Source organism: Perognathus longimembris, chromosome 7, assembly GCF_023159225.1.
Source record: "Perognathus longimembris pacificus isolate PPM17 chromosome 7, ASM2315922v1, whole genome shotgun sequence".
NCBI classification, from domain to species: Eukaryota; Metazoa; Chordata; class Mammalia; order Rodentia; family Heteromyidae; genus Perognathus; species Perognathus longimembris.
The window spans coordinates 6855536-6872308 of NC_063167.1; the positions used below are offsets into that span (position 1 = coordinate 6855536).

Consider the following 16773-nt stretch of genomic DNA (forward strand, 5'->3'; position numbering starts at 1 on the left):
AAGTGGGCTTTACCCTCCACGGGGGAATGTAGTCATTCGTGTTGATAAACTCACTTGCAGCACTCAGATTAGACTCCGGTGATGCATTGTTAAGACTGTAAAAGCAATAATAGATGGATGTGTACTTTTTCTGTAACTACTGACCCCCTTGAGAGTTGAGGGGCTTAGTTTTTAATTGGAAGAATGTGACAGCTTTTGTGTTGCTAGTTTGCCTGATGCCCTTACCAAACTAGATTCCGATAAATAGGTTTGTCATTTTGCAAGCTTGGTGTATCGATGAAGTCATCCTTTAGACTTGTGATTGCCACGTTGTTTTGTTAGTTTTCCTCTGTAAAAGGCTCTTGAGTTGTTTAAAATTTTCTTTTTCTGCACGATTTCCAAACCCTGTACATCTGCATTTTGCATTTTAGCACTTGCACTGTTACTCAGCAGCAGTAACATGGTAACACTTAAAATGGTACTCGGGGACCTCCAAAGACTAAACTGGCACGCCTTCACGGAGCCCAGGGGTAAGTGCACCTGTCGATGGCATGGTTTTAATCCCTCATTTCACTTGTGAAAGCGAGTTCCTAGCCATAGGAGGCCTGCACTGTTGACTCGCCTTTGATTAACATGTCTGCGGTACCGCACCGACAAGGGTGGTTACTCTACCCTGACAAAGAATTGAACGTTTCCACTATTTGGCAATGATATGTGCTTAAAAATCTATTTGGTCATTTAAATGCATTCATTCGCAAAATTCTTTTAAACTACAGTTGAATAAAAAGTTTTGTTGCCACCAACAGTTTAGTGTCTGGAGTCTTACTGGGAAACCATGATTTCTTTTTTCTTGTGTGACGACAGTGCTTGAAAGCTACCTTAAGCCATTCTCACCAAGTTGCCTATGTATGTCTTTCTAGTATGTAGTAGCAACTCTTTAGCTGGACAGGAAAAAACCTTTACTGGGCGGTATTAAAACTTTTTAAGGAAGACTAAGTAAAATCAAATGAGCTGGGCGCTGAGCTACTCAGGAGATTGAGATCAATTCAGGCCAGTCCATGAGACGCGTTCGTTACAAAGGAACCAGCAGAACGTGGATGGGGGTGTGGCCCCGAGGGCAGAGTGCTGGCCATGTCAGCATGAGGAGTTCAGACCTTGGTACTAGCCAGAGCTGGGGCTTTAGCTCAAGGCCTCGCGTTCACTGCCGCCTGAGCCACACCGGTCTGGCCGCGTGGGGATGGAGTCCTTGGTGTCTCCACCTTCCACGTCTCTGCCTCCGGAGTGGCTAGGATTTCCGGCCTGCGACTTGGGGCACCTGTCGGGTGAGGGGGGGGGGGGTTCAGGCAGGACAGGACGCCCGCGGGAGCGCTCGGGCGCCATGCTGTGCGTGGAGCTCCGCACCCAGTGTTGCTTGAAGCTGATGCGGAATGGTGGCGCCTGCTGCAGTGCCGGCCGGGCTGTGCGGGGTTGCCGTCTTGACAGCTCCGGACCTAGCTGATCGGATCGCGGTTTGGGGGAGGGGTGCTGCGGCGATGTCGACTCGGTCGTAATGAGGAGGCAGAGCGTCTGTAAAGCCACGTTTCGTTCCTGGCGCTGGAGCGAGGGGTCAGCGGTGGCGGCGTCTGCAGGGCCTGGCGGCGGCGTGCTCGGGCTCCGCATCCCCGCGCGCGGGCGTCGGCCTGGGCCCGGGGATGAGCTGACAACGCGGGCTCTAGAAACCGTCCTTTCCCGGCTGCGGCCGTGCGGAGAAGTTGGCGATGCTGTCCTCGATCCAGGGGACGTAGTTGGCGACCTTGGTGTAGACGCCGTACTGACCCGCCTCCCCGCACTGGACGGAGCCCCAGGACACGATCCCGCCCGCCACCCAGCGCCGCGCCCCCTCGTCCAGGAAGGCCAGGGCGCCGCCGCTGTCGCCCCGGCAGCTGTCCCGGCCGCCCGCCTCCAGCCCCGCGCACAGCATGTTGGACGTGACCCGCGGCCCCGGCCGCTGCTCGTAGGCGGCCGCGCAGGCCCGCGGGTCGGCCACCGGCACGTCCACGTACAGGAGGCTCCCGGCCAGGAAGCCGCGCCGCGTGAGCCCCCAGCCGGCCACCGAGCCCACGGCGCCCGCGCCGGCCAGGGCGCCCGCCGCGCGGCCCGGCAGGCAGATGGGCGCCACGCTGCGGCCCAGCGCCACGGGGTCCCGCAGCCTCACCAGCGCGACGTCGTGGTCGAAGCCCGCGCCGTGCGCGTAGCCCGGGTGCACGAGCACGGCCTGGGCGCGGGCGCGCACGGCCTGCGGGTCGAGCCGCCGCAGGGCCCCCAGGCGCACGTCCAGGCCCGGCGCGTCGTCCCGGAGCTCGAACACGGCGTGCGCGGCCGTCAGGACCCAGCGGTCGCCCAGCAGCGCGCCGGCCGCCGTGCCGCCCGCGCCCCGCAGCAGCACCTGCCACGGGAAGTCGCCCGGCCGCGCGGCCCGCCCGCCGACGATGCGGCCGCCCGGGGCCCGCGCCGCGCGCGCCGACAGGCCGCACACTGCGGGGAGGCGGAGGGCGGCGGTCAGCGCGGGCCCGGGGGGACGGACGCGGGCTCCGCTCCGGGCCCGCCCGCCCCACGCCCCGCGCCCCACGCCCCACGCCGAGCTTCCCTGCGACTCCCGCTCACTAACGCGGCCTCCGCCCGCCGCCCCGGCGACCGCGGTTCAAAGCCCGCGCGGGCGGAAGCGCATGCGCGAGCCTTGAGCACGGGGAGGCTCCGGGAGGGGGCAGCGCCCAGGCCCCGAGTTCGAGACCCAGGACCCCCGCCCCCCTCCCCCCCCAAAAAAAGTAAGTATCATGTCAGCTTCCTGTGCGGTCGTTTGCAAGCTGTGTGAAAGCTAGCATGGCGTCGGCCAAGTGCAGGCTCACAACAGCCAATTGAAGCCAAATAACAGAGGCCATGAATATATTATTTCCCATCAATTTTCTTTTTTTAAGAAAATCTTTCTCAACTATTATTGTTGGAGCCAATTCTGGTAAAAAAAAAAAAAAACTATTAAAAGGCAAATTGCATTAATGTTTAAAACCCAGACATCATTGAAAACAGTTGCTTAGGGAAATAATGAAGTTATTAGCTTTTGGTTTTAATAGCATTTTTAGGGAGAAGAAAAGTAACTCCACAGAACTCATGTTTATAAATGTATAAATGGCTCGAGATAATTTAAAAAATCATTTAATTTTTTATGCTTGCCTAGTTATAAGGTCAAAAATAATCAAGTGACTGATGGCGGTCGGCCCCGTACCACCTCTCCCCGCGCGAGGGGGATAATGAGGACGTATTATTTGGGAATAATAACTTAGTCTGCGAGCCAAGTGCCCAAGTCCCATTTCTGCCTCCCGCAGCGCCCGCCCCTCCGCCCCCCTCCCTCTCTTCCCCCTCCCCCCTCCCCCCTTAGGAGGCAGGGGATAAATGGCTCCATTACCCGGCTCGCAGCTCGGCAGGGATTTCTCGCCCCTGGAGCTCGTCCAGAATCCATCAGCCTCGCACACGTATTTGCCTGCAAATCATGGCAAAGGCAAACCTGTCCCAGCCGCAAGTAGCAAGTGGCTGTCGTGCGCTTGAACACCCTTGAAAGATGTTGATTCCTGGGCCTGCGGGAGCCGCCAGGGTGGGAATAACCATTTTACATGATTTCATAAATAAGAGGCCTCTGCATTACCATGTTTACTAGCAAAGTGGAAACCTTTTAGAGGCGTACCTTGAATATGTATCAAGATCTCAAGTGCTTAATGATAAGGTTTTGACTCGTTAAATTAAACCATTTGGAATATATTGTGTGTTTGTAGTCCTCATTTACCAGATAAGATCTGTTTTCAGATTCGCACAAATTGACATTAAACTCACTTTAGCTGTAATATTTCACTTAGTGGGTGGGGAAAGGGCCTTGGTATCCTTTGTCTCTCTTCATCAGAAAAGCCGCAGTTAAAGTTGCTTTTCCCCCTGGAGCCCCCCCCCCCCCCCCAGCAGGCTTACTGTCGTTGCTGTTGATGCTGTAGAAGGGCTCCGCGCAGCGGTACCGCACCGCAGCCTGGTAGCTGGTCACCTCGGGCCCGGTGATGTAGTCCACTCGGCCATTGGGCAGCTCGTCAGGGGGACCGCAGTCCACGACTGCAAGGAACAGCACTGAATGCGCCACCGGGGTGCGGCCCGGGGCAGAGCCCCGAGTTCCGGCCCCAGCACGGCTAGGTTTTAGAAAGGTGTGGAAGGCTGAGTGGGCCCTGCCGGCTGCCACTCGCCTCCGGGAGCCCTGGCCTGCGGGGCCTGCGGGGCCTCCGGGGCCCGAGCCCGCCTTCCCCAAGGAGGGGAGTCGGGGGCGCTCACAAAACAAACGGCAGGCGAGGGGAGCCAGGAGGAGCCAGAGTCCAAAGCCAGCCTGAAGCTGGGCGCCGGTGGCTCGCGCCTGTCATCCAGCTACTCAGGCTGAGATCCGAGGATCACGGTTCAAAGCCAGCCCAGGCAGGACAGTCTGTGAGACTCTTATCTCCACTTAACCACCAGAAAAGCAGCAGTGGCGCCGTGGCTCACAGTGGTAGAGCGCTAGCCTAGCCTTGAATGGAAAAGCTCAGGGACAGCGCCCGGGCCCTGAGTTCAAGCTTCACCACCAACAACAACAAAAAAAAAGAAATGCGAGCAGTCATACTGGCGCGATGTAAATATATGAAAGCACCTGCGTGTGTAGAGTTACACCTCTCTCAGAGCGGCTGGACAGCTTGCCCATGGGATGCACATTCAGAGCAAGTGGCAGAAACCAGGTGAGGAAATCAGAATGGAACGGGCACTAGAATAACGACGGTGCAGAACCCGAGGAGGACAGCTCAAAGTCTGCCTTGGGTGCTGGGATGGAACCCAGGGCTCATGAATCCAGAATCCCTCAGCCCTCTTTTTTTTTTTCCAGTACTGGGCTTTGAACTCAGGGCCCTGCCCTTGCTGGCCAGCCAGTGGCTCTGCATTTTGAGCCACAGCTCCTTCTGCTTAGGTTCCATTTCAGACCGGGTCTCACGCTTTGGTCCTCCCAGAGACAGCCCCTGAGTGGCACCCGCCACCACGCCCGGCCCCGAGCCGCCCTGCCCCTCGGGAGAGGAACGGAAGACTGGGGAAGAGAAGCGCGTGTGGGGTTTGAGCCTCGGTCAGTGGGACGACTTGGGGTGGGGCTGGGGGAGCAGGGGGCGCGGGCTGCAGGGGAGGGAGGGGGAGGGTACCATGCCATACCGCTGCACTGGGGCATGGGCCGGTCCCACGTCCCGTCTCTCTGACACACCGCGGCAAACGACTTCAGGGGCAGCGAACCCTGGCGAGGAATTCAGAACGTAAGGCCCTCGCTTCCTCTGCCCAGTCCCGGGCCAAGGCTGAGCCCCCCACGTCCTCGGGCCCCCTGCCCTTGGTGGCCCAGCCCGTGGCCCGCTCATGGGGCCCATTGGTAACCAGGGCCTGCGAAATGCTCCAGTGTCCCTTTCTCTCCCCTTCCGCCATGCTGGAACGCAGAGCCTGGCTTGTGCTAGGCCGAGTCTTGAGTTCCCTGCCTTCTGGCGCTGGGACTACAGGCTGCACCACCACGCTGGGTCTCCACCGTTGATTTATCTTGTTGTTACGTCCCGAAGCTTGAACTCGGGTCCTCATGCTCTCCCTTGACTTTTGCACCCAAGGCTGGTGCTCTACCACTTGAGCCACACCTCGACTTCTAGCTTTTTCCTGGAAATAAGAATCTTACAGGGCTGAGGATACGGCCTAGTGGCAAGAGTGCTTGCCTCGTATACATGAAGCCCTGGGTTCGATTCCTCAGCACCACATATATAGAAAATGGCCAGAAGTGGCGCTGTGGCTCAAGTGGCAGAGTGCTAGCCTTGAGCAAAAAGAAGCCAGGGACAGTGCTCAGGCCCTGAGTCCAAGGCCCAGGACTGGCAAAAAAAAAAAAAAAAAAAAAAAAAAGAACAACAAAAGAATCTTACAGATTTTTTTTTTTTTTTTTTTGGTCCAGGTTGATTTTGAACCTCAGTCTTCAGATCTCAGCCTCCTGAGTAGCTAGGATTGCTGCTGGGAACGGCCAACGTGCAGCTAAGACTTCTTTTTTTGTTTGATTTGTTTTGTTTTTGTAGCCAGTCCTGGGACTTGAACTCAGGGCCTGAGCACTGTCCCTGGCTTCTTTTTGCTCAAGGCTAGCACTCTGCCACTTGAGCCACAGTGCCACTTCCGGCTTTTTTCTATATATGTGGTGCTGAGGAATCGAACCCAGGGCTTCTTGTATACGAGGTGAGCGCTCTACCAGTAGGCCACATTCCCAGCCCCAAGACTTCTTTTTTCATCTAATGAAAAACAGACCTAAGGAGGTCTAAGGAGCTGCAGAAAAGAGCCTGGCCTGAGGGTGGCCAGGGGAGCGCTGCTTTGCTTTGTTTCTGTGGTTTTGCGGCCTGGCAGGACTGGGAGGAAGCCATTGTTATCCTCATCTCGCCATTATTACTTCTCACCTCTGGGATTCAGCGGCAATTTTGAAGAACATAAAGAAGAGGTGTTAATGTCTTACCTGTGCCCCGAAAGCGACGCACTAAGCGTTTTTAAAAATTATACTCCCTCTCCCTTAACAGTGATCGCTATTTATAACTTTGCAGAATGCACTCTTTCCAGACCCATCTGATGGGGTGCCGGGCGGGGCGCGGTTCCCCGCGAAGGCCCGCAGCGGGCCGCAGGGCTGCAGGTCCACGCCGGGCACCGTCACGGGGCACAGGTGGCAAACTCCCCGCCCTGCTCCTCTGGCCACTTTATAAATAATCATTGTAATGTGTGAAGGCGCCCAGTGCTGCCCATTTGAATCAGCAGTTTCCCAAAAGTAGTTTTAAATTTAAAAAGACAATAAAATAAAAGGTCAGCAATCCTAGCTACTCAAGCTGAAGGGGCTGGGAGTATGGCCTAGTGGTAGAGTGCTCGCCTCGTATACATAAAGCCCTGGGTTCAATTCCTCAGCACCACATATATAGAAAAAAGCCAGAAGTGGTGCTGTGGCTCAAGTGGCAGAGTGCTAGCCTTGAGCAAAAAGAAGCCAGGGACAGTGCTCAGGCCCTGAGTCCAAGCCCCAGGACTGGACAAAAAATAATAATAATAATCCAGGCACTAGTGGTTCACAGCTGTAATCCTAGCTACTCAGGAGACTGAGATCTGAGGATTGCGATTCAAGCCAGCCCAGAAAGTCCATAAGACTTTCAACTCCAATTAATCACCAAAAAGCTAGAAGTTAGAGTTGTGGTTCAAATGGTAGAGCACTAGCCTTGAGCAGAAAAGCTCAGGGACAGTGTCAAAACCCTGAGTTAAAGCCCCAGGACCAGAAAACAAACTGGGTTTGGCAGCGCAAGCCTGTGATTCTAGCTACTTGGAAGAAGAAAATCAGAGGATCACAAGTGGAAGCCAGCCAAGCATTCAAGTTCACGAGACTCCATCTCAATCAACAGCTGGTGCCACGTGGCCGTCTCTTATCCCAGCCACAGGGCAAACACCATAGCTGGGCACCACAGTGAGTTCCTGTAATCCCAACAGCAAAGGGACACACGTGGCGGAGGACTGGAGTTCAGACCTAAGGGAAACCTGGCCTCAAACATAGCCAGTGGATAAAGAGGCCAGAGGCATGGCTCAAGCGATAGAGTACCTGCCTAGAAAGCTCGAGGTCCTGAGTTCTAGCCCTGGTATCACCAAAAATAATTAAAGGCAGGATTGCAAAGACTAAAACTCTATGGCCACCCTTCTGGCCGGCTGGAGACATTGCCTCGATTTCTCCCATCTGCACGCTGTCCTGCACTTAGCTTTGTAGCACCTCACCTGCAGAAGCTCGAAGCCAGTATCACAGAAGACGGAGAAGCTGTCCTTCAGGACGTACTGGGACTGCACTGGCGAGATGCGGCCGTTAGGTGGCGCCCTTGGATCGGGGCACCGCTGAGCTGTGCGGAGGAAAATAGGCTTATTGGTTGGCCCCAGTGGGTGTCTGCTGCGGTGGGATCCAAGTCTGGTGATCTGAGAAGCTCTTCTTTATAAATAAGGAGACATGAAGTATACTGGGGTTTTAACATCAAATGGCAAAGGCGAGATTACACGTGGCTGACACAGAAGGAGATTTGCTGATTTGCCTGGGACTCAAGACAGATCTGCACTGGACACGTGGCTTGCTTTCAAACCAAGAGAGTAACTTCTAGGAAAAGAGCAGGACCACGTGGGTTTAAATCACAGCTCTCAGAGATGGGGTGTAACTATGGCAGGGCTGAGGGCTCTAGGTTCAGTCTTGAGCACTGCCAAAGGAAGAAAAATCTGGTGGCAAGAGCGCTCGCCTCGCATACATGACACCCAGGGTTCGATTCTCCAGCACCACATAGATAGAAAATGGCCAGAAGTGGCGCTGTGGCTCAAGTCGTAGAGTGCTAGCCTTGAGCAAAAAGAAGCCAGGGACAGTGCTCAGGCCCTGAGTCCAAGCCCAGAACTGACCAAAAAAAAAAAAAAAAAAAAAAATCTGGGCACTGTGGTTCATGCTTATAATCCTAGCTACTCGGGAGGCTGAGATCTGAGGATCGTGGTTCAAAGCCATGCTGGGCAGCAAAGGCCATGAGACTCTTATTTCCAATTAACCAACAAAAAAGCAGAAGTGGAAGATAGGAGTTGGTTGCTCACATCTGTAATCTTAACTACTCAGGAATCAGAGGACTGTGGTTCAAACCCAGCCCAGGTGTGAAAGTCTATAAGACTCAAATCTCATTAACCACCTAAAAAGGCAGAAGTGGAGCTGTGGTTCAAGTGGTAGAGCACTAGTCTTGAGCAAAATAGCTCAGGGACAATGCCTATACCTTGAGTTTAAGACCCAGGACCAGGGGCTGGGAATATGGCCTAGTGGCAAGAGAGCTTGCCTCGTATACATGAAGCCCTGGGTTCGATTCCCCAGCACCACATATATGGAAAACGGCCAGAAGTGGTGCTGTGGCTCAAGTGGCAGAGTGCTAGCCTTGAGCAAAAAGAAGCCAGGGACAGTGCTCAGGCCCTGAGTCCAAGGCCCAGGACTAGCCAAAAAAAACAAACACCAAAGGGCTGGGGATATAGCCTAGTGGCAAGAGTGCCTGCCTCGGATACACGAGGCCCTAGGTTCGATTCCCCAGCACCACATATACAGAATACGGCCAGAAGCGGCGCTGTGGCTCAAGTGGCAGAGTGCTAGCCTTGAGCGGGAAGAAGCCAGGGACAGTGCTCAGGCTCTGAGTCCAAGGCCCAGGACTGGCCAAAAAAAAAAAAAAAAAAACACCAAAAAACAAGATCCAGGAGCAGCCTGAACTGTTATCCTGAACGGCAGGACTGGGCTCTGTAAGGTTGTATTGGCTGCCGGGGTTGGCTACTGGCTATTCTAGACTGCTCCCTCTCTGAGCTGAAGACAGAGCTGTGCGGATCTTGGCTTCTATATTTTGTAACTTTGGCACATATCTATGGGAAGGAAAAGTAGGCAGATGGGCAGGTGGCTGGTACGTGGTGAGTGGATGAGTGCGTGAATGGATGGGTGTGTGGGTGAATGGACAGGTGGGTAGGGGGATGAATGTGGAGGGTGTGTGGAAAGATGATGAGTGGGTGAATTAATTGGCAGATGAGTGGGTGGTGCGTGGGTGGGGGATTGGGGGATGGGTACATAAGGATGAATGGGTAGATGGGTGGGTGGATTGATGGAAGAATGCATGATGGATGGGTAGATGGGTAGATGGGTGGGTGGGTGCATGGGTGGGTGGGTGGGTGGGTGCATGGGTGGGTGGGTATAGATGGTGGATGGGTAGATGGGTAGATGGGTGGGTGGGTGGGTATAGATGGTGGATGGGTAGATGGGTAGATGGGTGGGTGGGTGGGTATAGATGGTGGATGGGTAGATGGGTAGATGGGTGGGTGGGTGGGTATAGATGGTGGATGGGTAGATGGGTAGATGGGTGGGTGGGTGGGTATAGATGGTGGATGGGTAGATGGGTAGATGGGTGGGTGGGTATAGATGGTGGATGGGTAGATGGGTAGATGGGTGGGTGGGTATAGATGGTGGATGGGTAGATGGGTAGATGGGTGGGTGGGTGCATGGGTGGGTGGGTGGGCGGGTGCATGGGTGGGTGGGTGGGTATAGATGGTGGATGGGTAGATGGGTAGATGGGTGGGTGGGTATAGATGGTGGATGGGTAGATGTCTGTGGGAAGGTGAGTGAAAGAATGGCTGTATGGAGGAATGGATGGTGGGTGGGTAGACGGGTGGATGGGTGGGTGGGTGGGTGGGTGAGTGGATGGGTGGATGGTGGGTGGGTGGATGGGTGGATGGGGGTGGGTAGGTGGATGGGTGGATGATGGGTGGGTGAGTGGATGGGTGGATGGTGGATGGGGGTGGGTGGGTGGATGGGTGGATGGTGGGTGGGTGGGTGGATGGGTGGATGGGGGGTGGGTGGGTGGATGGGTGGGTGGGTGAGTGGATGGGTGGATGGTGGGTGGGTGGGTGGATGGGTGGATGGTGGGTGGATGGGTGGGTGGGTGGGTGGGTGGATGGGTGGATGGTGGGTGGATGGTGGGTGGGGGATGGCTGGATGGGTGGGTGGTGGGTGGATGGTGGATGGTGGGTAGGTGAGTGGATGGGTAGGTGGGTGAGTGGATGGGTGGGTGGGTGAGTGGATGGGTTGATGGTGGGTGGGTGAGTGGATGGGTGGGTGGGTGGATGGGTGGGTGGGTGAGTGGATGGGTGGGTGGGTGAGTGGATGGGTGGATGGTGGGTGAGTGGGTAGATGGGTGGGTGGGTGGGTGGATGGGTGGGTGGATGGGTGGGTGGGTGGATGGATGGGTGGGTGGATGGGTGGGTGGGTGGGTGGGTGGATGGGTGGATGGTGGGTGGATGGTGGGTGGGGGATGGCTGGATGGGTGAGTGGATGGGTGGGTGGGTGGGTGGGTGGATGGGTGGTGGGTGGGTGGGTGGATGGGTGGGTGGATGGGTGGGTGGGTGGGTGGATGAGTGGATGGTGGGTGGGTGGGTGGGTGGATGGTGGGTGGGTGGGTGGGTGGGTGGATGGGTGAGTGGATGGGTGGGTGGGTGAGTGGATGGGTGGATGGTGGGTGGATGGGTGAATGGATAGGTAGATGGATGGTTCGATGGCGGATGGGCAGATGGCTATGGGGGGGGATGAGGGGCTGTACGGAGGAGTGGATGGGACACGGGTGGGTGCAGAGGAGAGGTGGTTGCACAGATGGACGGACCCCACTCGGTCCTGGTCCCCCTTCCTCCACCTGGCCGGACGTCCGGCTCTACGGGGCCCCTTGGTGCTGGAGCTGGGGCGGAAGCTCAGCGCTCCGCCTGGCCTGAGCCGCTCACCGGTGCTCGTGTAGCGGATCTTCCAGCCCGTGTGGTCCCCGGAGTCGTCGGTGACGAAGGTGATGGTGGCAGTGTTGCTCTGAGTTTCGATTCTGGGGGGCGGCGTGGTCCCACAGAATGGGCCGTACTCCCTGCTGCCTGCCTGAATCTGAGGCAGGGGCGCCTGAGGCCCGGCGCCCGGCACAGCGCGGGGGACGGCGGGGGACAGAGGGGCCTGTGGCTCTCTCCATCGTTCCCTGAGGGACAGGGCACGGGGGCGAGGGGTCACAGCGGGGGAGGGGCTCGGACCCATACCTTGAGGAAGTCATAGGGGCACTGGACTTCGGGGTGCGCTTCCACGTCAAAGGAGCCCACGAAGTCCAGGGCGATGCGGAGACCCTCGTCCAGGCGGATGCTGTAGTCGCAGCTGGAGAGTTTGGGGTACGGCTCTGGGTACTCGGGGCTGCTGAGCTCCCCAGACCTCTCCGTGAGAACCTGGCCGGAGCACAGGGCTGGGGAGGGAAGAGGATGGGGTGGCAGGGCGGTCCCCACACCCGGGGAGCAGGGCGGGCGGGAGGCAGACACGGGGCCCGGGCCGGCCAGGGCTCTGCACCCACCAGCCCGAGGCACGGGTGGGGCCCCGGCTCCCACGCCACGGGGGGGGGGGGGCGGGGGCGCCCCGTGCGGTGGCTCACGCCTGGAGTCCTCGCTACTCAGGAGGCTGAGACCCGAGGGTCTTGGTTCAAAGCCAGCCCGGGTAGGAAAGTCTGTCGGTGAGACTTGTGTCTTCAATTAATCATGAGAAAAGTGAAGGTGGAGCTGCGGCTCACAGTGGCTGAGGAGCCCTGAGTTCAAGCCCCATCACCAACCAAAGGAACAGTGGGGCAGGGGCGTCCTCTGCCTCCCAAGCTGGATGGGAAGAGGTGGCAGCGGGGTCACGGGGTCACGCACTCCAGCCTCCTCCTCCCCTCCCCCAGAGGATGGGACACCCCTGAGTCACAAGGCAGATGGGAGGGTGTCTGCTCAGGGCCCCTCTGGCTCCCACAATGCCCTAGGCCAGTTCCAGCAATACCACGTTTGTCCACTATGTGTCTCCACCACACTACCTTCCAGACTGTTCCTTCCCCAGGCCCCCTCTGGTCTAGGGACGGCCGCCGACGGAAGTTCAAGTCAATGTGCCAGCCCAGCACCAGAGGCTCACGACTGCCATCCTAGATCTGAGGATCCCAGTTCGAAGCCAGTCAGGGCAGGACAGTCTGGGAGACTTTTATCTCCACTGGATCATCAAAAAGCCAGAAGGGAAGCTGTGTCTCAGGTGGTAAAGCTCTGGCCTTGAGCAAAGAAGCCCAAGCAGGGGCTGAGAAGGTGGTTTAAGTGGTAGAGTGCTTGCCTAGCCCGCATGATGCCCTGGGTTCGATTCCCCAGCACCACATAAACAGAAAAAGCCAGAAGTGGGGCTGGGAGTATGGCCTAGTGGCAAGAGTGCTTGCCTGGTATACATGAAGCCCTGGGTTTGATTCTCCAGCACCACATAAACAGAAAAAGCCAGAAGTGGCGCTGTGGCTCAAGTGGTAGAGTGCTAGCCTTGAGCAAAAAGAAGCCAGGGACAGTGCTCAGGCCCTGAGTTCAAGGCCCACACATGAAAAAGAAAAAGTCCACGCAAGAGTGTAAAGCCACGAGTTCAAGCTCCAGTTCTGACAAAAAAATAAATAAAATAGGTGAACAGCTAACAGTATGAACAAAGGAATCAGGCTTCTTTCACAGCGGGGGCTAACCTAGCCGCAGATCCGCCCCTCGGTGGGGCAGCCCATCTCCCAGCATGCAGTGGGGCTGGGGACCAGCAGGAAGAGGGCATCTCAGCCCGGCCTCCCGTTCTGGGGCTGCTGGGGGGGGGGGGGGCAGGTCCATCTCCCCGCTCAGGGCACCAGCCTGCTCCTCCCACAGGGAGTCCTGTGCTCAGGGCCTTCTCTGGGAACAGGGAGCAGGCCAAGGATGGGCCTTGGGCGTCGTCCCCAGTAGGGGTGACAAGGCTGGTCCCCCACCTTCTCTGGGCCCCAGGGACCCATCCCCAACATGAAGGCCAGAGCCAGTGATGGTGGCGAGGGAGCCCGTGGCCCCGGGAGGGTCCCCAGAGCGAGCTGGAGGTCCCCAGGCTTTGAGGGGGGCGGGGGTGACGGGGAGAGGGCCGTCCTCCTGCCCCCACCCCACCCAGAGACACGCAGTCACGGCAGGACGTAGAGCCAGGTTTATTTGGGTGGTGGGTGGCATGGCTGGGGCTCCCGGAGCCCAGCCCCGGCCCCGGGCCCCACTCGGCGGCGGACCCACCGGGCCGGGCGGCTGCGCAGGGCAGGTCAGGGGCGCTGCTCTGGAAGAGAGACCGCAGCGTGAGCCCCGTGCAGAATCGGGGCGCCCGCCCGTGGCTCACCCCCGTGATCCCAGCCGCTCAGGACGCTGAGATCTGAGGATCCAGGTTCAAAGCCAGCCCGGGAGGACTTTAAAGCAGCGTCCATGAGAGCCTTATCTCCAGTGTACCAGCCCAAAGCTGGAAGGGGGCCGATGGGCTCAAGGGGGCGCGGGCTAGCCTTGAGCCACACAAGCCCAGGCTCCAAGTTCAAATCCCAGGACTGGGGGAGAAAGAGAGAGGGAAAGGGGGGAGACCCCGGGGCCCGCGGGGACAGCCAGCTCTGGGGTCAGGGCTGGAACTTGACCCCCGCTTCTGTAGCGGGAGGGAGTCCGGGCGAGCCACGCCTGGCCAGGTCTCCTCGCCCCCCCCCACAAGCTGCGCAGCCCCCCGGGGCGGGCGCTGGGCGGCCCCGCCGCCCCTCCGCCTCACCTGAGCAGGTGCGCCCGTCCCGGTGGAGGGCGTAGCCGGCGCGGCAGGAGCAGTAGAAGCCTCCCAGGTGGTTGTGGCAGTGGTGGTCGCAGGGCGGGGCGTCTCCGGGCGGCTCGTGGCACTCGTCGATGTCTGGGGGTAGCAAGGGGGGCAGAGCCGGGCCGGGCCTCGGCCTCAGGGGCTGGCCGGCCCGCCGCCTGGTGCTGGGCGTGAGGCCTGAGCACCGAGAGGTGGCGCCACCTGCCCGGGGTCACACAGAGCCCCCCGGGGGCCAGATCGGGGGTCACGGGTCAGAGGGGCGGGAGGGCGGGGCGGAGGGGGGCCGGAGCCCGGGGCGGCTTACCCTCGGCGGCGTAGAAGGCCTCGAAGCCCGTGAAGGGCTGCTCGTTGGAGTAGTCGGAGCGGAAGGCGACCTCCAGCCGGGGGCCGGGGGAGGAGAAGCTGTGGTTGCCCGGCGCCCGCTCGGTGTCCGTGCTCTCCCAGCCGCACAGCGTGGCCAGCGCCTTCGTCCCTGCACTCAGCTGTGGGGTCAAGGGGTCACGGGGGAGGGGACCCAATCCCTGGGGAACCCCCCCCCCCCCCAGCCACCCCTGCCCGGCTGGCACCTTGACGAAGTCGTACTCGCAGCGGTAGGAGAGCTCCAGGTGGAAGTGGGTGAAGTAGAGGCGCAGGCGGTAGCCGGGCGGGGCCTCCAGGGCCCAGCGCCGCTCCTGGTTGTTGGCGTAGGGCTCCGGGAAGCCGGGGGACGCCAGGCGCCCGAACACGGGCTCGGGCCACTTGGGGTCGGGGGACGCGGCCACCAAGGCGCACAGCAGTCCCGGGAGGGCCAGCAGCCTGCGGGGGTGGGGGCAGGTCAGCGGGGGCCGGGGCTGTGTCCCCCCCCCCCCGCGTCCCGCCGGGATTGGGGGCCCCGGGTACCTCATGGCGTCCGTCTGGCCAGCCGCACCGCCCGGCAGCCGCCTCACCTTTGGTCTGTTTGTCCAGCGCCCGGCCCCGCCCCGGCCCCACGGACGCTGGGATTCTGGGAAGTGACGCCATGATTGCTGCCAGCCCCAGGTCCAGGCAAGCAGGCCAGGTCATGCCAGGCCCGGGGCCCAACCCCGGGACGGCAGCCTGCAGGAACCCAAATCGGGGGACAGTGGCCTACAGGAACCGGGGGACGGCGGCCTGCACGAACCCTGCCGGTTCTCACTCGTCCTCCGTGGGACTCTGACAAGCCTGGCGAAGATGGAAGTCAGCGAAGGGTAACTCCTCTTTGCCCAAGCTCCAGAAAATAGAAAAGGCCCACGCCGGTCACCCTAGCCACTCACGAGGCTAAAACCCGGAGGATAATGGTTCAAGGCCAGCCCAGATAGGAAAGTTTAGAAGACTCTATTTCCCATCAACCAGTAAAAAAAGAAATTTAAAGAGTATGGGAGGTGGGCTGGGAATATGGACTAGTGGCAAGAGTGCTTGCCTCGTGTACATGAAGCCCTGGGTTCGATTCCCCAGCACCACATATATAGAAAACAGCCAGAAGTGGCACTGTGGCTCAGGTGGCAGAGTGCTAGCCTTGAGCAAAAAGAAGCCAGGGACAGTGCTCAGGCCCTGAGTCCAAGCCCCAGGACCGGCAAAAAAATAAAAAGCATGGGAGGTATGGCTTCTATGGTTGAGTGCCAGCCAAGCAAGCAGAATGAGTGCAAGGGTCTGAGTTCAAATCCCAGTACTGCCAAAAAAAAATCTACAAAGCATTTAGAGGATAAGATTGAAAAAAGTTTTCCAGAAAATCCCCCCAAAACAACCTCATCTGAACGCAAATAAAAACCAAACATAGCTGAGTGCTGAAGCTCATGCCTGTAACCCCAGCTACTCGGGAGGCTGAGATCTGAGGATTGTGGTTTGAAGCCAGCCTGGGCAAGAAAGTTTGTGAAACTCTTTTCTTTCATTATCATTTGTTGTCAGTTGTGGGGCCTGGGCGCTGACCCCGAGCCTGTTTCTGCGCAAGGCTAGCGCTCGACCACTTGAGCCGCAGCGCCACTTCCCGTATTGAGTGGTTAATTGGAGATAAGAGTTTCATGGGGACTTTCCTTCCTGGGCTGGCTTCAAACCGAGATCCTCAGATCTCAGCCTCCTGAGTCCTGGGGTGACAGCCGCCAACCAGCGTGGCCCCTGAGACTCACCTACAATAAACTACTCAGAAAAAGCCGGCAGTGGCTGCCCTGTGGCTCAAAGTGGCACAAGCAGCTCAGGGACGGAGCCCCGACCCTGAGTTCAAGCTTCAGGACCTGCAACAATCAAGTACACTCGTGTAATCCCAGCACTTGGGAGCCCGAGATGGAAAGATCAGAAGTTTGAGACCAGTCAGGGCTACACAGCAAAGCCCTGTTTCGAAACACAGGTAGGGGTAGGTTCGGCGGCAGAGTGAGTGCTTGTTCTTATTCAGGAAGTCTTGGGTTCGATCCCTGGCACCACAAAACAACAGCTACCACACAACCAAGCAAACACAACCGTTGCTTTTGAAGAGCACGGGTTTATTTGGGAGCAGACGAGTACCGCCGTGTGAACGGATGCCTTGTCAGCTGTGACCACGAAGGAGCCTGCTGCAAGGGCGGGGCTTGAACTCACAGCCCATACCTTATCACCTGAGCCCC

General features: G+C 58.4%; 1 protein-coding gene across 2 annotated transcripts; it reads right to left on the bottom strand.

Annotated features, from left to right (window-relative positions):
* Positions 1 to 1690: 1690 nt before the first annotated feature.
* On the bottom strand, positions 1691 to 15079 carry Masp2 (MBL associated serine protease 2). 2 transcript variants are annotated; one of them, XM_048349814.1, is made up of 11 exons: positions 15062 to 15079; positions 14749 to 14977; positions 14487 to 14664; positions 14144 to 14275; positions 11626 to 11822; positions 11332 to 11479; positions 7798 to 7916; positions 5206 to 5284; positions 3970 to 4104; positions 3419 to 3493; positions 1691 to 2493 (listed from the first exon to the last, which is right to left on the bottom strand). In XM_048349814.1, exons 1-11 carry the CDS (start codon positions 15064 to 15066, stop codon positions 1691 to 1693), a joined length of 2100 nt encoding a protein of 699 aa, XP_048205771.1. In that variant the 5' UTR covers positions 15067 to 15079. The 2 variants fall into 2 exon arrangements, with proteins under 2 accessions (XP_048205771.1, XP_048205772.1); XM_048349815.1 differs by lacking the exons at positions 1691 to 2493; positions 3419 to 3493; positions 3970 to 4104; ... (2 more) ...; positions 11332 to 11479; positions 11626 to 11822 and adding an exon at positions 13638 to 13675.
* Positions 15080 to 16773: the final 1694 nt, after the last annotated feature.